A 22,957-nucleotide genomic window follows, 5' to 3' on the forward strand; every position below is an offset into this window, starting at 1 on the left:
TTGGCTATTGGTTGAAATAGCTTTTTTCACACAGACAAATAGCGGGTTTCGTGTTATCTGTTGATAGATAGACACTTTACAGAGTGAAGAGGAAAAAATTCAATTATTCTTATTGTTTCTTTTTGCTTAGTGAAGTGACTAAAAGTTCATTTGCCTGCTGTGTTCATCTTTTTTACATATTACATCAGATTGAACAAAGCCAGTCAAGAGGATACCTTTAACCAGGATAAACCTTTATTTACAAGTTTGTTAATAAGCTTTTGTCATCTTATCCCAATTAAAAGGTATGTATTTAAATTTGTTTGCCATTTATTGTTAATCTACTGTGTTATTATGAGTTGTTTTACCAAAGAAGCTTCTTAAATCAAATTAGCGTATCGATGCATTATTTTTATGCCATCTCTTTACTCTCACTCTAAGACCTTTTACTTTTGCTATGATAGACATTTGAAAAAGCGCTTTTCAACGGTTTCGATACATCTAGGACTTAATTATTGATTTTATCAAGTTTTATTGGTCAATGTATCAGTTAGATAAATAAGCATTAATGTGATAGGTTTTTCAAAAATTTCAATGGAGTAGGAAATGTGAGTGAATCTTGCTTAAGTGACTGATCCATGTATTGAAACTTGGTTAAGTTACTTGGAAAGTTGACAATGCTTAAAATAGACTAGCCTTTCGTTCAATCTACTTCTGTCATCCTTTTCCCACAAAAAATTGACCTTCACTCGATGGATTCACAGCCAAACAAATAATTTTCTCGATAATTATCTGAACCAATTCCTAGCATTTATTCTCTTTGCTATTAAATACACATTAATGCTCAATAGCTTAACTTATCAAGTTTAAAAAAGCTAATTCTTGCAAAAATCTTCCTGGTCATTGGTTAAAATGACTTTTTCCAATTTTTACGTTTTATTTATTTTTGCCTTTCTCACTGATCTTTTTACTGTCTTGCGTTAAGTTTATAATTTGTGCTCTTCTTTTATTTTGTTATTATTTATTTCAGTTTTTCGAGGTTTTTTCCAAAAAATGGCTCATACAGTTTGTACCTACGATGAAGATTTTCATTGTGACCAAGTTTTTGCCTGTTATTTAATTAAAAAGCTGCTCCATGTCACACCAAATATAATAAGGACAAAAGATTCTGCTATTATTGGTAAAAGTGATTTTGTGATTGGTGTTGGATCAGTTTATGATCATAATAAGCAACGTTATGACCACCATCATCTTGATTTAACTTTAAAATCACTGGACCCAAGTAAATCGTTCAAAATTAAATTAAGCTGTGCTGGACTTGTTTATCATCATTATGGAAGGGATGTCATTGCAAAGATTCTTGGTCTAACCGAACCGTGTTTCAAGGATGAAGTTGAAGCCCTTTTTGATGTGATTTATGAAAATTTTGTCCAAGAAATTGACGCTATGGCCAATCGTACTGCCATTTGTGAAGGTGAACCTAACTTTAAAATTGGTACCGATTTGACGTCTCGTATCAACCGCTTAAGATCAAACACTTCATTAGATGATACGGAAAATGATCTCGCTGAAAGGTAAGCGATATAATAGTTTGTCCTATTATTTAGTGCCTTTAAAGTCAATACTTAATCAATACTTTTCTTTTTTCCTAAGGTTTACACAAGCCATCGTTCTTGTTGGTAACGAATTTGTAGATATAACGCAGTACTATGGCAATATTTGGTTACCAGCAAAGACTTTTGTCAAAGAAGCTTTATTAAACTGTGAGGAAGTACATTCTTCGGGAGCCATAATTGATTTAAGCCAATCTGGAGAAATGCCATGGATCGAGCATTTGATTAACATTGAAAGAGAGTTAAATATTGAAGGGCAGATTAAGTTTGCCATTTTGTATGATGTCTCTGGGATTTGGAGATTATCCTGTGTCCCTGTTAGCTATTCGTTAAGTGAGCTTCGTATTCCTTTCCATTCTCATTGGTACGGTTTAAGTCAACACAAGCTTTGTGATATTACTGGTGTTCCAGGCTGCATCTGTATTCATCCACTTATTGGTGATTTTGAAACGAAAGAAGCTTGCATTGCCATCGCCGAAAAGATGCTCCAATCACACGCAGAGAAACATCTAAACCTGAACAAATCCAAATCGCTTTCTGATGGATCATTGGCCGAAAACTTATCATTTGAAGAAAAATTGAATGAAGCTTACGAACAGGAAGAAACCGATGAAGACCCACGAAAAGTAAGTGCATCGAGTATTAATCATGTTGTTAATGTTAATTGGGTTGATAAAATTGGTGTTGATCGCGATGCTGAAAACGATAATTTTGTTGAACAAGATCAAGACTTCTATCCTGTTAAATTAGAAGACAAAATCTTCAATAAAGATCTAACTAATCAAAGTAATTTAAACAAAGTGAAATCTGGTGAATGTGAAGAGTTGACAAATTCCAATACTAATGAAAATTATATAAATGCCGATGAAAATGAATACAGTGATCATGATGATAAAGTTGTTAATATGGTTCAGAATATTTGGAGACAAGTGGAGAAGGAGAAAAATTGTACGAGGAAGAGTGCGATGAATTTGATGAACCAGAATATTGTCCGATTTCCCATCTTATTACTATTCTTGAAAATGGCTGTCATCTTTATTCAATTCCACCTCCTTCACTCCCACTGGCTGAATATCATTTCTGCGTGGTTTCAGCTCTAGTCGATCCAAGTGAATTTTACATTCATTTATTCAATGACACTTATCAATTGGATGATATTCAAGAACAATTGTCCAATCATTTTGCTATCATTCAATTTGATGATTTAAAATCAGAAATAAATTTGCAGCTTGCTAACAAGTCAAATCAAATTCATTTGACTTGCTTTCAGTGAGTATTTTGATTTGTCCAGCATGCAACTATAAACATTACATATTCATTCATTTGAACAATGAGCATGATAGTCATTAGAGTGGACTAATTGTTTAAACTGCAAAATTAAAGTTTTCCACTTTAAGTTAACATAGATGTCAGCACTCCAAAAAATCAAAAACTCGAGGATTGACTGTAATTAGATTTAAATAATTTTGCACTAAAATCTAATGCATAAATTTTTCCCTTTAATATCATAATTTATCATCACTCAATCAAGCGTTAAAAAGCCAATCAATCACGAATATGTTTGATTAACTAAAATTGGTATTACTAACATCACCGCCATCTATTGAAAATATTACATAATCTTAAACCAATTAAACTTAATTTGAAGGCGTCATTTAATCTTTAACTTTATAGACATATCAGATATCCCTAAAACTGGCCCATAATCCATTGCAAGCCTTTCAGAATTTGATTAATAAAAGCTAATTTTAAATTAAAACCACTAGTTTACTAAATTATCACACTACCTTCGGTTTACTCTAAGTTTATTAAAAGTTACTAATTGCATTTTTTATCTTTCAGGTTAAACGCTCATCATCAATCAGCTCAATCGACGAAGAGATTCCTGATGATTGGGATCCAATGAAAGAAGACCATAGGGCTTTGACAAATACTTATGCATTTGACCCTTCGGATACTGGAACAGCAATTTTAGGATACAAGAGTGGAGATTTGGATAAAGTTTGCCAACATTTTTTGAACGGTTATTGTAAATATGGTGAAAGCTGTGTTTATAAACACTTGAAAAATGATCAAAGTAAGTTATCTGAAATTCAATTCAAGTATTATTAAAATGTGATAATTGTTCATTATTTTGTTCATTTTTTATTTTCAGTGGATTCCTTGGACACTGAAGAAGTGCTTATCGACACTTTTCAATCAGAGCTCGTCAAAGTAGGAATGAGCTTGAAAGCGATTGTAACTGAATGTTTAAGCCCATATTCCCTTTATGTTAAACCTACTGAGGACATATTTCTTGAACAGAATTTTGAGTCGAGAGTAGGTGCTCATTATGATTTCATCGATCCAACATTGGAAAATTACCTCAACTTAACCAAGGAAATGACTGACTTCTATCGAAGAGCAGAAAACAAGGAAAATTTCTTAATTTATCCAGCGATTGGAAGTCTTGTTGCTGCTAGAAGTGATTCTGTCTTCTTTCGTGGAAGAGTGATAGACATGAGCTACGACGAGGACGAACTCCATATCATGAATATCGACACAGGAGTTGAGTTGATGGTTGATAGAAGAGAAGTCCTTTCATTGAAACCAAAATTCGCAACATTACCTCCAGCCGCTGTTCACTGTGCTGTCAATGTTCCTCGAGGAATATCCATTACTGACCAAGTCATGTAAGAATCTTAATAATCAGCCCAAATTTTTACCTGATGTTTATATTCATGCAATTTTTTCTAATACATTTTGCTTTATTGTATCTTCTTTCATCAGGGATAATTTCAGAGATTTGATTCTTCATAAAAGGTTTAGGGTTCAATTTGTTGACAAGTAAGTAAACTGAGCCTTTGTCAAAATTACAAATCTAATGCTTTTACTTTTTTAATTCAGGGACATGGAAGATCGCTACAAAATAAACCTATTCAACAGGGACGGAGAACCATTTGTCATCGATTGGGATCTTTTATAAGTAAATTTACAATGACTAAACAAATAATTTGTTATTTCACAGTTTATTAATAAATTAATGTTTAAAATTTAAGTGGTCGATGAATCTTTCCTTGACCAAGCCATGTGGGAGTTAATGTTCAATAAAGTTGATAATTGCGTTGCAGTCTTCATGAAAGATTCCTCAAATTCATTCAAAGCACCATTATTCCCATTTCCAGATTGTTGTTTACGGTTCAACCAAAACTGTTCCAGTGTCATCAAAAGCTCCATAATCATTTCTTTACATTCTGATTTATCTTTGTTATACAGATAAACGGCATAATTAATCAGCGGAATGGGCGAGAAAACGGTCATCTTTTCTAAGCCTCTAATTGCTGTTATATGAGCTTGTCTAGCATTAATATCATCAGAAAGTGATTCCAAGGAAACTGCAAGCAATGAAAAGATGACATTGGCTGATGAGGCCTTACAAAGAGCACAAGCAGTTTTAAAGTAATGAAATCCACTTGCAAATTGTCTCAATTGTAATGATAGAAGACCTAAATTAAAGTTAATCCGATGATCTAATGGATTTAAATAAAGAGCTCGCTTAATACAGCTAACAGCAGCAACGTATTTCTTTCTGGAAGCAAAACAAAGTCCAACATTATTCCATATACTTGGTGATTCGTAGCATTCAGATAACTTGTACTTGTACAAAGCAGCTTCAACATCACCTCTAGTTTCAAGTAAAATTGATCCAACAGCCAATGAAAGGTCAAGATTTCCTCTTGTATGGATGGTCATTTGATTTAACTGGATAAACTTTTCGATTCCTTTTGATTTCATTTCACTTTCCATCAATAGTTGACCCAAGCGTATAGCAACCGGAATATTATCTGGTGAAATTCTGGCAATGAAATGAAGCAAACAAGACATTTATTGGACAATTGAATGAGCTCAGTTAATGGAGTCTTTTAAATTAGATTTGATGTGACAATCAGAGAAAAAAAAGTGACTGAAAAAGGTAATCAATTTTACCAAAAATGATTTACTAATGGACTGAGCGAAGCTTGTAGTAGATTATTGCTTGATTTAAGGTCAAATCAATTGTACCTGACACCAAAAATAATTACAACTTATGAAAACTGTTTTTGTTATCCTTTTGTGTGAGGAGTTTCAAATAAATAATCAAGATTATTGATGTTACTGTTAGTTGTTAAATTGATTTACTCAAGTTAGTTTGTTTAAGCATGATTTCGCTTCATCAACAAACTTAAACACTTTAACCTCTTTTTTGTGTCTCTTGCTTAATTTTCCTTGCTAATCTTTCTCTCGATTCATGATGATAATGAGAGGGAAAGGGTTAGCTTTCAAATCAAAGTTTATTGAATGAAGGATAATCAAAATAAAGCCAATTAACCAGCAAAATTGTTCACTCTCAGCTGATTTATAATGTTGAAAAATTTTACATTTTAAAATTAATTATTTTGATTGCCTAAAGAGGGCATGAGTTGATGAAGACCTAAGAGTACCCAAAAGTTGAAACCGGTTAACAGCTATTGCTAAAATGACATGAACCAACTAAACCAACTATCAACAAGTCAACAAGCAACTTTTTTTCATGTAATATTTAGTTTGTGTGTTATTTGGATTATTAAAACCAATTTTTGCTTCATTTTATTTGTTGGATCACTATTTCCATCTGTTAATTTTTGGTATAATTCTGGAGATATACACAGTCAATAATATACATATACCAACAAGATAAACCTTTACTTTGTTTTATCACCTTTTGTTATTGTCTACATCTTTCAATAATCAGGTATGTAATTAACTATGTTTATTATTAGTTGTGCTACTGTGTTATTGTTAATTGTACATCTTGCTTCAAAATCGTATCTTGATTAAATTCAATCAGTAAATATGGTGATATCCGCTTTAATGTAACTCAGTGACTCCGTGTTTCTTTGTTTATGCATGTCTTGCTAATAGTCTACTTTTACTGTGTCATCTATTGTCAAAACATGGTGTTCATTTAGCTGTGATTTTTTTAATTTTGCTACAAATTTGTTGTTATAATCAGAAGTGTCTTGCTTCATTAGTGTTACTATTCTATAAAGTTGAATAAAACAACCATTAAATCTTATGTATATAGACTGGAATCTACAAAAATTATCTTTGGTAGTGCAATAGATATATTTGGCTTGTTTTTTCCTTATCATCTGTATTCCTTGCTATTGACGGATTAACAATTCAGTGTTCATTTCTCACCAAGTCATATTTATAACAAGCTTTGGCGTTGAAAGCTTAGAAATGGAAGCAAATATTGGAGAGATTGTAGAATAAAGATGCTGGTTATTACCGATGCAAGTTAGCTGCATCTTGAATCGCTTCAAACAACTTTCTTCATCCTTTTCATCTCATCTCATCTCCCCTCTCTTTCTCTTCTCTTCATCTCATTTCTTGAATTACGGAACTAGATTAACTTGAAACTGTTTGCCTTTAGGTAAAATTGGGTAATACGTAGAGAGTAAACAAGTAAAGAGGAAACCAAAGGAGTGAGTTGGTTAGCATAAACCAAATTGATGGTAGCATGTGATACCAGAAAGTTGAACCCAAGAGAAGTTAAATACTATCAAAAAGTGTATCATTTTTTTTACTTTTGTCAGTTTTACATTCATACTTTGCCCTTTTCACCATTTGCTAATTGTTAGCTGAAAAAAAAACAGTGAATCCTATCGTAAACCATTATTTAAATAAAACGGTTTACAAACGTGTATTTGATTTGATTTTCTTATGCCTCAAGTTTAGCCAGCAATTGTTATGATGGTTTTTCATAAATTTTTGCTTCATACACCATTCAAGTTTGAACAATAAAAGATCGTGCATGGTGTATGTGCTTAAAAAAATTTTAAATTTGATGATAAATCTGAGAGCGAAAGGGAATTGAGAGTACATCAAATTTCATTCTAATTCTGGTAGCGTTAATTGATGATTGTGATCACGATCAATTTTTGAAAATGAATGATTAAATGTGTGATGAGCCTTTTTTGTATATTTCATCTGTATTGAAAAGGTTGGTGTCCACAAGCTAACAAAATGAAACTGATGAGGATATTTGATTGTTTTTTAGGTATTATAGCTTTATAATGAAGTTTCAGGTTCGTGAGAATCACGAAAAAAATGCTCATCGAAAGTAAAACAGGACAAAAGTTATTGGAGAATGAGATTGATGACAAGTTGATGATGACCATTATTATCATGATAATCATCTAAATGGATAAAAATAATTACTCACTCTGCTGCTCGTCTCAAGACAAAAATGGCCGACTTGGAGTCACCTTCAATTGAATGGCACTGGGCAAGCAGCAGGAATGGTTCAACAGTATTTGAATTTTGCAGTGAATGTTGGTAGGCATCTTTGGCCAACGGAATGTTACCCGAATGAAAGTAACAATTGCCCAAAATGAACCACAATTGCCAATCATTTGGAGCCATTCGTAAACCAGTTTCACGGATTACCTCAGACACCTCAGTGTGCCGGCCAAGAAGCAAAAGACATCTGATGACCGCTTTAATGTAATACACATTGGACAGTGATTTGATTTGGTTAAAGTAACCCAAAGCTTCCTTGACATTGCCCTTGTCACGCAATGAAATCAACCCTTTAAGGTACCACGAATATTCCGATGTACATTCAATCCGATTGATTTGGTCACAGCAAAAGTCGTACTCACCTCGCACATAATGTAAATGTAACAACCAGTTGTAAGCCTGTTTACACCGCAACTCATTACTTGGTGGTTTAACGGTTGTCATCATTATTGATGTTGATCCTGAAGGTTTACCCAAAGAGGAAGATGACATGGCTGACGGTAAAGCTGGGGTTTTCATTCTGGTCAATTTATCTTCACTGTTTTCACCAATACTGATTGTTTTACTTTCATCAGATTTCATGATCACCTCGGCATCGTCTATGTTAATTGTCTCATTATCCATTCTCAATTATAATTTTACCATCATTAGTTGATAACAGTTGAGCCAATTGTCACAAACATAATGTTTGTTTTGAATTGTCTTGAAATGGTTACCATGAGAAACTCATAGTTACTAGGTTATCATCATCTTTATTGTTATTCACTTGTTCCTCATCTTCATGATTATAATTATAATCATATTTTACACTTTTTCACATGAGAATTTGTTTCAAGTTTGTTTTGTTTAATTCCTTGACATTGAAAATTAATTGTAAGCTATTTTTGTTAATTGTTTTCATTCCTTTCCTAACAGGCTTCAGTTAATTGTTGAACTAATTCAAGAAGAGCATGTTTAGTGATTTGTGTTACACTGGTTACAATCAATTGTTTATTAACCCAAATTACAGGAAATCCTCTTTTTTTTACCTCAAAATTTTACCCAAAAATTTCAATTCAATCCAAATTGACAATTGATGCTCAGCTATTTCATTGTCTCATTTCAACCCATCATGTTAAACAATTGAAATTACTTGGAATCAGCTTAGAAACCAAATCAACATTTGTATCATAATTAAAACTCAAAATTAACTTTGACCTCTTTATGATAATAATTTTAATTGCAATTGAAATTAAAATTGAAGCACAAAAGGAAGATGATTTGTCTGTTTTGTTTATAATCTGGTTCATTTTGTTGAACATCTCAACCTGAATCTTGTTAAGTTTTCTTATAAGTATTTTGTTTTAACGATGATTCTTCATGATCTTTAGCCATCTCAAAATTTGACTTTATTTATCACTGATCATCATCATCAGAAAGTTCAAAAGAAATACAAATTTCTTTTACATTAGAATTGCTTGTTTTTTCAATTACCAACACCAACAAAAAAACATATTTTAAATTTAATTATAACCTTTTAATTAGTTTATTTCGTATCTTATGTGTAAATAAAATGATCAAACATTATCATTATGCAGCATTGAAAAGTTTGTCAAGTCAATCGAGATCACTTTTCATCGATCTCTAAAGGTTTAAATATTAGTTATAACTTATAAGGTTTAATAATTTTCTAGTGAGCAAATCAGTAACGTTTCAAAATTTTATTCAAAATAAATCAAGCAAGATCACTATATTTGTAATTGACAAAGGAATGAAGAAACCGTTGTTCCACTAAATCAATGAGTTGATTATTATAAGTAGCAAGATAATATTGATTTGAATAAATGGTTGGACTCAATTTAATTAATTTTTGTGAAAGATTATCTCTCTTTTGCCGTCGAGTTCGATGCCGATTACCATTCTGTCCAGCAATAGGAGTCACCGTAACAGCTTGGTTTCTCATCATTAACAGAATGAAAATCAATTCAATCAAGAAAAAAACAGCCAATGGAAGAACTATTGCACCAATAACTATCGGTAACGCTGTTGCTAATATTAATGGCCAAAACCAAACATTTCGATCCCATCGATCACCCAAATCACCATCTGAATTAACAAATGAACTTGTAAACGGACTCACTGTTGCACCTGGTTGAGTCGCTAAATTGGTCGATATTAGCACTGGAGTGCCAAATGTTTCCAATTGTCGACGATCTGCTACTGAAGAATCACTACTAGTCTGGTACAATTGTACTGGTTTGTTATTGATCCAATCATAATAATTTATCAATTGTATTGGTTTTTCCGAGAAACGATGATCAAACGCTGATGGCCAGTAAAAATATCTTGTTTGATGGATAGCACCAATAGAAGAAGTCAATTTCTCTGATTTGATCAGGGAACGACCAAAATTCATCTTGTTTGTGAATAATTGCTGGCATACTGTTTCACGATCAACAAGCATAATGAATATCAGATAAATCAATCCTTGTTTTAAACGTTGTCTGATCATTCCATGTTGTCACTAAGTTAGAAATATTAAACTCTATACTTCAACATAATGTATCTTTTGAACCAACCAAGAAACTCACCATTTCTTCAAATCTCATCTTTTCAAATCATAATTCCAAGCTTTAATGATTTAATTTTAGCTGTTAACCGTTTAAGCCATTTCAGGAAATGTGGTCAACAATCTGATGGCAAAAAATAAGAATCAGAAGATTTCTTTTCTGTGTGTTCAGCAACTTCAAATAACATAATAAAAGTCGGAATAAGCTTTTTCTTTGTGATTCGTTATACCAGATTTAAATCAAGGTAGAGTTGTTAATTATAATTGTTCACCCTTCAACTATCTGGAAATCTTAGAAAATATTGAATTAATAAAAATCATTGGCTTGTAAATTAATGAATACAATCAGCAGGGAATATCTCAACTAAATTCAAACCCTATTGTCAAGTTTAATGATTTTAATGTTTCCTAATGTTAATGTCAGTGACTGATGAGTTTTGTTGTTAATTGTTGTTAATCCAAGTTTCAAGTTAAACTTGAATAGTTAACAGTAATTATTGATCATTTTGTGAGCTTCCAAAATGATATGTTTTACCTAATCGTGAGCAAATGATTTCATTGATTGTTTCACTTATTAAAAAAGATGTATTATTATCATCATATTTACAATTGTACAATCAAAGTGAACAATCAAGAAACAGACTGAAAATAAGGTTATTGTTGCCTATTCAGACAAAATTGATTGAAATGAACACATCAACATTTTACTCATTTTTTCATCAAACTAAATTATTTTGTTTCTTATTTAATAACGATTTCTCATAACTATATATATATCATAATTTCATCATGCTGAGAGTCGATTCACTATTCATCAACATTGTTACATTTGATAATCAATAATGAACCTGTTGGCTTTCATTTTCAATGAGAATACAAAAAAGTTGCTTCAACTTGATCAATCTTGACATCACAATCAAATTTACATTTTCAATGTTTTCCAAGACGATTTGCATCTAAATTACAGTTGATAATTTTAATTACAATTTTCCATTGTATCATTAATCAAAATCTTGAATTGTAATCAAAACTAATGCTCTATAAATAGTGATTTTAAGATTTACTTTTACTATAAATAATTAATTGTCATTTCTAATGTTTTTGTCACCATTTCGCTCATTGACATTATAATTTTCAAGTCGACTCTATTTTAATTAAAATCTGTGTTTCAATCCAATAGCTATTTAGATTGCAGTTAAATATCATTTTCAGCTTTTTTTTGCAATTTATAAACCAACTGTATTACCTTAAGGATATCAAGTTAATTAAGAAATCAGACAATAATAGCTTTCTTAATAATCTTGATTACAATCACTATAAATGTTATCTATTCATAACATTTCAGACTCTGGTGATTGTTATATTTGAATACTGTAAAATCACTGAGCCAGTTAACAGGTAAAAAAACTGAAAGGGAAATAGTTCATCCCATTCATTGTTATCATGATTCTGTCCTGATTGTTCATGTTGATTGTTTACAATTACTTGACTATTCGTTAATTTCATTTGGTTGACCAAACATCATTCATTGAACGTCTTGTATCATTTTGCTTTTCATCTTTTCATCTAAATCTTTTCAAATCTAACAACCAAAGCAAATTGTCTTGACATTAGTTTGATTCATGTAATTGAAAAATTTAATCAAACAACTCAACTTATAATTTAAATTTTCTTGTTCAATTGTCATCAATTGTCTGAGTTTCATCTGAATCAATATTCAAGGTTGAAGATATTTTCAAACAATATTAAAACTCTCATTTGATTATATTCAAATAATAATCCAATAAGAATCCAGTTTTCAGGTTAATTCAAAATAAGTACATTTGAGCATTGAAAAAGCAATTGTTGATCTGTGATTTCAATTTTACCCATTAATTGTTGCCAACCGGTTTTGTTACGATCAATATTTCCATTTGATATTATTATGATTGATTAGTAGAGTTGATCATGTCTAATTGATGTACTTTATAGTTAAATTGCAAGTTTAACTTTCCTAACCATCTCCAGTTAATTGTTATTTTGTCATAATTCACTTGATTCTCACTCTTCAATCTAATAACTATCATTAGTGGTTATATGTCTATTCAACCAAATTAAAACATTTATACCAACATAACATTATAATTAACTTAATTCAGTGAAATCAGTCACAAGAAGCAGATAATTGCATTCTCACTTGTTAATCAAAGAAGCCAATGACTATTAAGAAAAAAAATCTGCTTAATCATATTAAACTTTCATGATTATCCAAATTAAGGATGAAAAGAAGGTTTTGCTTCATTTCAATGACTACCTTAAATCATGTTTAGTCAACTTGACAATCAATAACATCTCACAATGAAATCTTTACCTTGATCAAAGTAAATCAAATTGAATAATTAAACATTACTGTTAAATCCAAATATTACACCTTTTGATTAAACTGATAACTTTCTGTTGGTGACAATAAATTGATTACATGAAAAGGTGAACCTTGAATTTTTCAATGAAACTGAAGGTTAACAAGTATGAATAATGTTTTAAATTGTTGAAAATATAGTTTATTGTAAAACATGAAATAAAAAATGACAACAATATTACTTTAATTGTACAATTAACCTTGACTGACACAATAGTCTACCAAAAATGGTTCATCTTTCAAAAAATGGTTACTTAAATTGCTCTTTTTATCCTTTCATTTCAACAGATTGGACGGCTTTTAATAAACCATTTTCAACTTAATTTAAACCCAATTAATTAACCTTTCTCACATTCAGCAATGGTCAGTGCTGAGATGGAGAAAGTAAGTGTAACCGGTTCTGCTTTGGTTTACGCTCCGGTTAATCAATTGGCCACAGCAATTGTTCACAATGTTACAGATGAAGCTGACCTTTCAGTTACAATTAAAGGTAAAATTTGAAATTTTATGCCAAAAAACATATCTAACAGTATCCGTTTATCTGTAGGTCCTAATGGTCCAGTAATACCCAAAATTTCTGGAAATGATGTTGGAGCTCAAATTGATTTTTTGCCAAATTTTACCGGTAACTTTTTTACACCAATATCTTTATTTACTTCTTAACTTTGTTGTTTGCGAAAAGGTCTGGAATTAATTTTACTGTTTTTTTCATTGTTTCAGGTGAACACCATATTGATATAAAATACAAGGGAAACCCAATCAATGGATCACCATTTGCTACAAAAATATACGATATTAAACAAATAAAGGTGAAAGAGATGCCAAAAGAAATTCTGATCGGAAAACCAGTTACATTCATTGGTAACATCAAAAAAACGATTGCTTCTGATTTATCGCATTTTAACAATTTCTTTATTTTCTCTATTTCTGCTTTTTTACCTACTGTTAACCTATCAATCATCAACTGATTAGTTGAAGCTAAAAACGCTGGACCCGGTAATCTTGAGATTATCATTAACAATGGAAATGTGCCTTCAACACCTCAAGCTTTGGGTTCAAGTCAATATGCCATAACATTTTTACCTAAAGAAGTTGAAAACCATCAGATTGATATTAGATTTAATGGTGAACTTGTTGAAGGTAAATTACAACAACTCTATCCATTGAATTGTCCTATTAATTAGTTGATTTGATTGCATTTTTTTAGGTGCGCCATTCATTTGTTCAGTTCTAGATTTATCCAAAATTGTTGTCCAAAAAGATGGGTTAGACAAAGTTCCAGTTAACTCTCTTGTTACCTTTTTCATTGAAACCAATGGGACTGTTTTAAGTGAAAAACAGATAACAATTACCGGTAAATAATATAAACCTTGCAAATGTGTCATATTTTTCATTACATTTTATCTTATTTTCAGCTGGAACCAGTAAGACTGTTAAATTTGATTTGATTGAGGAAGGACAAGTTGGTTATAAAGTATCATTTATACCCACTGAGCTTGGTGACCATATGATTGATATTAAATTGGGAGGCGAATCAGTTTCCTCATGTCCATTCTTGGTTCGTGTTTATGATGCAAAAAGAGTTAAAGTCACCGAACCATCAGCCGGTGAAATTGGAAAATTGCTGTCCTTTTCAAGTAAAAATTTTGACCAATTTTAATTTTTCCTCATTCATTTTCCTACCAATTGTTTTATTATTACCATTCCTATTATAAAAAACTAATTATGTGATTGTTGTTATTGTTACAGTCGACGCTAGTCAAGCTGGTGCTGGAAACCTTGAGATAATTGTTACCGTTAATGGTCGCTATGTTCACAATTATGTGATTAAAGAAGGAAATGCCAAATTTCGCGTTAACTTTAAACCAATGGAACCCGATGTTCACATGGTTAATGTTAAATTCAACGGAGAATCAGTGCCAGGTTAGATGATAATAATAGTCTTATCAGTCTGCCATTAATAAATGTTTCCAACCATCTTAGCAACAAAAAGCAAAACATTTTACAATCTTCTTCTAATCGAATCATTTTCTTATTTCAATTTACATGATTAACTTACCAGGAAGCCCTTTCATGGTTAGAGTGATTGACAGTTCTCAGTCTGTAATACTTGGAGATGCACTTCGAATGGCATCTTTAACCAAAGGAATTGATTTTACCATTGAAAATAAAAACGATCGTATTCAAGATTGTGTCGTTCATGTAACTTGTAAGTTTATATTCACATCTCTTTTCCCAAGCAATGACAATCAACACTGTTGGTCTCCTCCAAACCTTTGGGGGTCCTTTTCTCATTTTCAACTTTCTTTTTGATCATCATTCAATTGCAGGTGATAATGGTAAAAAAATGGTCGCTGAGGTCAAGAAACTCAAAGGATCTTTCAGGGTCAACTTTATGCCCATTGAAATTGGTAAGACACAATTCCCTAAATTGTCTGTTTATTTTGATATTAAATTATTCTTGATCTATTATCGGATTTCCTACTGTATTAATCTGATCTAATTAGAGACTTACAAATCTGTTTCACTTTTAATCTGTTTTCATCAAATTTATTGATGTTATCTTGTTTTAATATTTGATGTTTTAATACATCTTTATATTAAACGATTGTGTTTGGCTATCCAACAAGTTGTTTATCAACAAAAATGATCACCAAATATTTGATTTAAATCGATGGTTAAAAATTTTAATTGAGTTCTCCTCGTTCATTACTTATTTTAATTACACGTGGAAGGCAATAAATGATGAAAAGGGTGATAAAATGATGATCAAACAAGACATCTCAATACTTGTCCATTAACAGAACATTGACCGGAAAATTTCCTTAACATACCTTGCAACCAGTTTTCTCAGCTTCTTATTGACTCTCTCCTCATTCCTCCTCATCCCTTCATCATCATTCCGTCTCTCTTTCTGGTTTTATCCTGAAGATCATTTCAAGAATTCAAGATGTAAACTTGAAAAATGAGGTAAACTTTGAACTGTTATTTTTGGTTAAATGATCAACTTTTGCTTCATCAAGGTTTACATTTTCAGGTATTTCGGTCAAGTTCATCTTTAAAATTGTTTAGATATGGAAAGGAAAGGTTAGTGATTGAAGATTAAGCGAATCAACCTTCCTACTCGATTTATGGGTTAAACTGTTCATCAATTTTTAATCTTCAGTTTCATTTTCATGCCAATTTACTTGATAAACCATTCATAGCGACTCATTACTTTTACTCATTCACTTGCTTCAAATTAGCAAAAAATTATTGACCACTATAATTGATTAGAATCAAAAGCTATAAGATAATCATTTTGTTTCATTTGTTCATTCACTTCAATCTTTATGAGCTCATTTGATCACAATTGTTGACATGATTGCATTTACAGGTTAACTGTCAACTTTGCGAGCAAAAATGAAACAAAAAATGAAAGGTTTGCTGATTTTTTCCCAATTTTTTTTTTCTCAACACTTCTTTTAATGACAATTACTTCCGTCTGATTTTTTGATAAAAATACGATTAATGACTTTTCTCAGTTGAATAATGGTTATTTTGTTTATTTATATTTACATGTTTATACATGAAAATAAATAAATCAAGGAATTTAACCCAAAATTTTTACCCAAATTATATGTATAACCGCATACTTACAGGAAACTTGATATGCTTACATGAATCGTGTTATCATTTGACTTGAAATTTCAGGTGAATTGAAAGCTAGCCAAACATAATTGTAAAAATGAGTAAACAAAAATAGATTGAAAAAGTTGTGATTGTATGTCAATCGACTATAATATTAGTAAATAAAATGTTTCTTTACATTATGATTGAGAGGATTCAAGTTAATCAGCTCATTATTCAGGTAAATAACATGGATCTAGAACAATCAATCAGATGTTTACTCAAAACCTAAATATATTTCATTATGACTTATCTTTTAACCAATATTATTGAAACCGAGTCATAGTTTTGATCAACAAAATTCATCCACATAACAGTTGTAATAGTTAATGTCGTTTAATCAGAATAGATTTCGATCTTGAACTTTTTATGGAAATATTCTGAAACTCTACCAAGAGTTGGAAGAACAATTTTTTCTGTGTTTTCACTTTTAGCTGGGATTCTATCGATTGGGAAAATATAATTTGACAGTAAATCAAATCTTTGTTTCGATTCAAATAATCAGTCAAAATCGATAGATTCATTGAGGCCAGGATCTTCGGAAGGCCTTTTCGACATCCGAAATTATGAAAAAATTTTAATTCTGATCACTTTTTGTATAATATCAATTTATTATTGCAAATAAAGACGCTTTTGAATCGCTTCAAAATATTTTGGTTGATAAAAGGTTTGTGATGATCAGAAATAAGCAAATTGATGAAATCTTAAAAATTGGATTAAATTTTTTAGCTTTGATTATTTGGATTATAATCGATCTGAATATTGAATGATATTTAAATAGTAAGAAATTCAATCGCATCATATCATTCTGAATGAAACCAATGAATAACGAATTGATCATTCATTTTAAGCTAATTTTTCTAATAGGCTTGTTACTAATCATCTTAATATATTGATTAAAAGGTTTGAATTGATTGGTAGTTATACTTAATGAATTTACTGAATCAAACAGGTTAGTGAAGTCATTGATGATTTAAGTTATCATTATAATCCTTTTGATTCAACCAAAATTGCTTGATAACTTTGTAAGCTCTATTTAACATGAACCCAAAAAAGTTGATCAGAAATTGAATGGCTTTTTGTGTCTCGATTGTCAATTGAAACATCCTTAATTTTTCTTCTTATTAGCCTCTAATTAAAGCAAATAAGACAATTTAGGACAATTTGCATTATATTAGAGCTAAATATTAGAGTCAATTATTATCTTCAATAATAGTTGTCTTTAAATGTCGCTATTAATTTGATTGGGTTTGATCAATTTTATTGAATGGCTCATCTTGAACTTTGACAATCTTTGATTCAACTTATTTCCAACCCTTAATAGTTGACAATTTCATGGTTCTTTGATTTAGATTGTGAACAATTGAACATTCAATGAGAATCTGTTTGCAATGGAACTGTAAAAATCTTTCTTCAGTTTAGTTTATTTTGATCAATATATCACCAACATTTTAAGTAGTCAACTCATTATATTTACTGGTTTCATCTACTTTTAGGTCCACATGCAATCACAATTATATTGGATGGAGTAGTAATCAATGGATGTCCGTTTAATTGTAATGTTTATGATGTTTCTAAAGTTAAAGTTTCTGGATTAAATACATTTGAAGTTGGTAAACCCGTTACATTTCAAAGTGAGTGATCATCTTATAATAATCATTGTGACATAGTTAATTATTAGTTAACTAAAACTATCTTTCATTTTATTTTTGTTTAGTCGATGCCGTTGAAGCTGGTGAAGGAACCCTTGAGATTCTGGTTACTAACCGAAAAACTGGAATCCGTCCTGAGGTTGATATGAAAAGTAGAGGTCTTTATGATGTCACATTTGTACCTCAGGAAAAAATATCTCATTATATCAGAATAATATTTAACGAAGAAGACGTTCCAGGTATGCGTCAAGTGAAATATTGATTGTTGTTTCAGCTTTTATTGATTTTCATCTCTTTCTTGTTTAGGAAGCCCTTTCAAAATAGAGATGAAAGACCTTATTCCCAAAAATGGACTCGTTGGTTCAAGTAATATTGCTATCATTGACGCCATTGATCCAGCCATGGAAGTCAAAGTTGTTGGTTAGTTCATTGTGCTATTTCATGTGTTTCAAGATTTTCACCACTCATTTATATTTATTTTTGTCCAGGTCCTCAAAAGACACCAATCATATCAAAAGTAACTCGAGATAATTCAACTTTTAAGGTTGAATTTGTTCCAAAAGAAGTTGGACTTCACCGAATTGAACAATACATTAAAGGAAATTTGGTCGCTGAGAAAACAAGTTTCATTGAAATTTGTGATCCTAGTCGAGTTAAACTGATTGATGTTCAAGATGGTGTTGTTGGTCGCGAGCAAACATTTAAAAGTAAGCAATTTTCAAGTAAATATTCCTGGATTTTTATATTAATTTTTTGTCTTTGGTTTCATTAACAGTTGATTGTACATGGGCTGGTCGTGGTAATTTATCAGTAAACATTAAAACTTCAAATGATTCAGAAGTAACTCATTGTATTAAGGAAATATCAACTGGAGTTTACTTGGTTTCTTACAAACCAAAAGTCGATTCACCACATTATATCGATGTTCGGTACAATGATCATCAAGCTCCTGGCTGTCCCCAAATGGTTGAAATACGTGATCCAACAAAATCAATCATTGTTCATGGACCAGCTTTGAAATCTTGTGTTCCCGAGGAACCAGCTACTTTCCTTATTGAAACTGGAGGCTTTGCTGCTGCCAAAAATTTTGACGTTATTGTCACTGATCCGAATGGATCGCCATTGAATATAAAATGTTATCAACAAAAAGATGGCAGTTTACTGGCAGAGTTTACTCCACAACGAACAGGTAAATCTTTATCTTGTATGATTGTTGTAATCGATTTATTCTTATAATTTTATTGTCATTTTATTTTCATTAATTCAGGTCCTCACAAGATTGATGTCCTCTATCAGGATAACAGTATTACTGGCTCACCATTTACTAGTGAGGTTTTTGATGCTTCAAAAGTTACCCTTCAAAGAATCAAGTCCACAAATTTCATTGTTAATGAAAAGATATTTTTTACTCGTACGTAATTTTTAAGCTTTTTAATGACACTTAACATTTTTTAACTCTTTTTATGCTTTTGTTTTGATTATAGTTAACCGTAAAGATGCTGGATATGCTGAACTTGATTTTACGGTAACCAGTCCACTTGGAAGACATTTACCGATAGAAGTGAAAGGAACTCCTGATGGTGAAGGTGAAATAATTGAATTTATTCCAACTGTTCCTGGAAAATATAAAATTGCCATAACTTTCGGTGGTATCGAAATTCCTGGTAGTCCAGTTACTTTCATCGCACAAGAAGGAAATTTACCAGTTGTGGAAGGAAACGGATTAAAGCTAGGATTTGTTGACCAACCAGTTGAATTCAATATTGATGCTCGTGAATTGAAAGGCTCTCCAGAAGTCAGAGTTGATGGTTAGTTTAACACAATTAAATATCGAGAAAATGTTTGTTAACTTATCTCTTTTTGATTTGTCGGCATTGTTATTCAGGACCTGATTCAGAACCACAAGTGGAAATTGAGGAAACAAATGGAATCTATAGAGTCTCGTTTGTTCCGACTGAAGTTGGAATTTTCGATGTTCGGGTTCTATGGAATCGCAAAGAACTTCCTGGTTAGTTTTTCAAATAAAGCGAAGAAATATATAATTTAAAACTTGGTTTAAAATTATTACTTTTTATCTTCCATTGAAAATGTTTTAATCTGAGTTTGTGTATTAATGTATATTTTATCCTCAGGCTCACCATTCCATCCGAAGATATTGAATCTCGAACAGGTTCGTCCAATTGGAGGCTGGGAAAGTATTTTCAACGGACAAGAGCAAATATTATTAACATTAAATGAAAAGAAGCGCATTTCTTTTGATGTGACCGGAGCTGGTCCAGGTAAATATGTTAAATATGCAAATTATTTCATGTTTTAATATTTAATCTTTTATTTCTTTCACGTTTCCATAATTATTATGAAAATAGGCAAATTAACTGGTTTCGTTAAGTTTCCCGATGATAAAGTTGAACCAGCTATGATTGAGCAAACTGCTCCACACAAATTTAGATTATCACTAACACCTAAACTAGAAGGTTGGTAGATCGATTTTCTGTATTGATTATTTTATCTTTTATGAATAATTTTAATCAATTTTCATTCTCTTTTTAATCCAGGCGAGTATCAAATTCGTTTGAATTTTGGTGATCAACGATTACCAAAATCACCATTGATTGGTATAACCAACTCTATCCGTAATGGTGATGAATGTGCGACCGTAGTTCTTAGAGGTCAAGGTCTTGCTGGAGCTAGAGTAGGTGAAGAGACTCAATTTATCCTTGACGGAACTGATGCTGGACCAGGTACGCCGGAAATAACAATGAATGGTGTTAAAGCTGATATTTCTATTAAAGTAACGCAAATAAATGACAGGATATTTAAAGCCACCTACACTCCATCAATACAAGGTACTATTCATTGGTTAAAAATTCAAAACAATTTAAAATGCGTTTTCTAAATGTGCTTTCACTTTTTTTACAGGAACATATCTGTTGAATGTTTTATGGTCCGGTAAACAGGTTAAAGGATGTCCATTAAAAGTCTCTATTCTTCCTCGATGTGATGCTTCCAGAGTATTGTGTTCTGGTGAAGGACTGAAAGGAGGTGCCATCGATCAAGAAATCAAAGTATTCATTGATACAAGAAGAGCTGGACCAGGTTAGAATCGTTCATTTTTTACGTGATTTTTTTGAATTTTTTTCTCTAATTCCATCCTTTTTTCTGATTACATTAGGTGATTTATCTGCTCACTGTATTGGTCCAAATAAAGTTGCTTTCTGTGAATTATTGGATCAAATGGATGGAACTTTTAATTTATTTGTTAAACCCCAAGAGCCTGGTAAACATTCATTAACAATCAAATATGGAGGTGAAAATATAAGGGGAAGCCCATTCACTTTAAAGATTGCCGGTTCACCTGATGCGTCCAAAGTTAGAGTCCATGGCCCTGGCATTGAACACGGAGTATTACCTTTATACATGAGTAGATTTATTTGTGATACTAGAGGTGCAGGTTATGGTGATTTAACGGTTCAAATTCGAGGTCCACGAGGTAAATATAAGTACTGGTTGAGTTAAAAATTTGCATAGACATTGAGACACAGTTTTATTTTTAACACAATGTCAAAGTTTAAATTTAAACATTTTAAATCGTTATACATTCCATTTTCAAATTGCTAAAATTACTTTTCTTATATGTTGTTTAGGTGCCTTTCGAGCTGACATGCAACGAGTTAATCAGAATGATCGGATAATTTTATGCAAATATGACCCGACAGAGCCTGGAGATTATACCATTGAGATTAAATACTCTGGCAAACATGTACCTGGTTCTCCTTTTACTGTTATGATATTTGATACACAAGACGAACTTAATCGATTTAACTCGCGTCAATTTGGTGGTAACAATGAGATTACTAAAAATAACAACAATCACCATCATCATTCTCAGCCAACACACCACATAAGATCAAGCCATTCAATTATTCCATCACATCTTCCTCATCCTGTACATTCACCACACTTAGCTCATCCTCATCCACCACCACCACCTCCTCACCCACCGGTTGATTATCTTGGATCAAGTATGGCTGCTTACAGTATTTATGGACCAACATCATGGAGAGGCTCAGCAAACGAGCTATGATTGTAACGGAACTACTCAAGTGATCAAATCGAGAATAATAATTAAACTTTAAACATTCGATATTTCTTCAACCGCCATTATCATTATCATCATCTTCACTCCAAGAAACAAAGATTATTCCAGCTTCTTTTGCCAATTTATTTTTCTATCAACGTCTCAATGTATCTCTCAATTTGAAAACGTACAATTTAACAATGGACGTTTAGATCGAAAAATTTCGAAAATTATTGATCAACACTTTTTACGTTTTACTTAATCATTTCCCTTTAATATTATCTTTCATGGGTTTTACCTTTAATGTCTTTGCTGTTAAATCTTGTTTTGTTGTCTAACTGATTCCTGTTAACTATGTTATGTACTTTCACAGGTACAATCTTAAAATCATCTAATATCCCATTTTAAAAACCATTTCTTATACCAATATCATCTTCATCTATTTTTACTACAACAAATCAAATCAGCCAACCAGACAGATAGTAATCAGTAATTTAGACTTTTCATTAATTCTCAACCGCTTTTCCTCGCCTGATAAGACTGAATCTCTCCGTCCACCGATAATCTGAACATATAATCTGATGGCGAAAAAACAATTCTGTAATGCGTCAAAAAGAAATTTTGTTGAGTTTGAAAATGATTACAATAACTGGTTATCTGACAAACTGAGCCATTTTAATTAATTAAATTTACAAGTTATAAAAAATTTAATAAAGT

The 22,957-nt window shown here is 31.5% G+C and overlaps 3 protein-coding genes across 3 annotated transcripts in view; 2 read left to right on the forward strand and 1 right to left on the reverse strand.

Moving 5' to 3' along the window:
- The first annotated feature begins 114 nt into the window (after positions 1-114).
- The window catches only part of LOC107359465 (uncharacterized), a 42,274-nt gene continuing 19,431 nt past the window's right edge, over positions 115-22,957 (forward strand). Inside the window, exons 1-2 of the mRNA XM_015925938.3 lie at positions 115-284; positions 1,010-1,553. Coding sequence (XP_015781424.1) covers positions 1,033-1,553 — 521 coding nt within the window. The 5' untranslated portion in view covers positions 115-284; positions 1,010-1,032. The remainder of the gene's footprint in view (positions 285-1,009; positions 1,554-22,957) is intronic.
- BBS4 (Bardet-Biedl syndrome 4) lies at positions 4,445-8,592 on the reverse strand. Its single transcript, XM_015925942.3, has 2 exons — positions 7,819-8,592; positions 4,445-5,427 (listed from the first exon to the last, which is right to left on the reverse strand). The coding sequence occupies exons 1-2, from the start codon at positions 8,517-8,519 to the stop codon at positions 4,626-4,628; spliced, it is 1,503 nt and encodes a 500-aa protein (XP_015781428.1). The 5' UTR covers positions 8,520-8,592; the 3' UTR covers positions 4,445-4,625.
- On the forward strand, positions 6,079-22,955 carry jbug (filamin-type immunoglobulin domains fbug). Its single transcript, XM_015925937.3, has 24 exons — positions 6,079-6,342; positions 13,130-13,331; positions 13,389-13,466; positions 13,562-13,702; positions 13,814-13,981; positions 14,049-14,195; positions 14,257-14,478; positions 14,591-14,764; positions 14,904-15,050; positions 15,172-15,252; positions 18,007-18,144; positions 18,228-18,401; positions 18,469-18,582; positions 18,651-18,869; positions 18,938-19,351; positions 19,430-19,573; positions 19,647-19,970; positions 20,048-20,170; positions 20,295-20,441; positions 20,529-20,636; positions 20,718-21,008; positions 21,082-21,258; positions 21,335-21,652; positions 21,807-22,955. The coding sequence occupies exons 2-24, from the start codon at positions 13,202-13,204 to the stop codon at positions 22,244-22,246; spliced, it is 4,419 nt and encodes a 1,472-aa protein (XP_015781423.2). The 5' UTR covers positions 6,079-6,342; positions 13,130-13,201; the 3' UTR covers positions 22,247-22,955.

This window comes from Tetranychus urticae, chromosome 2, assembly GCF_039701765.1.
Source record: "Tetranychus urticae isolate SD_2017Ah chromosome 2, NJAU_TeUrti_SD_1.0, whole genome shotgun sequence".
NCBI classification, from domain to species: Eukaryota; Metazoa; Arthropoda; class Arachnida; order Trombidiformes; family Tetranychidae; genus Tetranychus; species Tetranychus urticae.

Excerpts from the sequence above, each read along its gene's own strand:
- BBS4 (XM_015925942.3), bottom strand. The coding sequence starts at position 8,519 with ATGGATAATGAGACAATTAACATAGACGATGCCGAGGTGATCATGAAA. Across the intron at positions 5,428-7,818 it reads GTCTTGAGACGAGCAGCAGA|AATTTCACCAGATAATATTC; the intron begins GTGAGTAATTAT and ends TTTCATTGCCAG.
- jbug (XM_015925937.3), top strand. The coding sequence starts at position 13,202 with ATGGTCAGTGCTGAGATGGAGAAAGTAAGTGTAACCGGTTCTGCTTTG. Across the intron at positions 14,196-14,256 it reads AAAACAGATAACAATTACCG|CTGGAACCAGTAAGACTGTT; the intron begins GTAAATAATATA and ends TCTTATTTTCAG. Across the intron at positions 14,765-14,903 it reads CAACGGAGAATCAGTGCCAG|GAAGCCCTTTCATGGTTAGA; the intron begins GTTAGATGATAA and ends TTAACTTACCAG.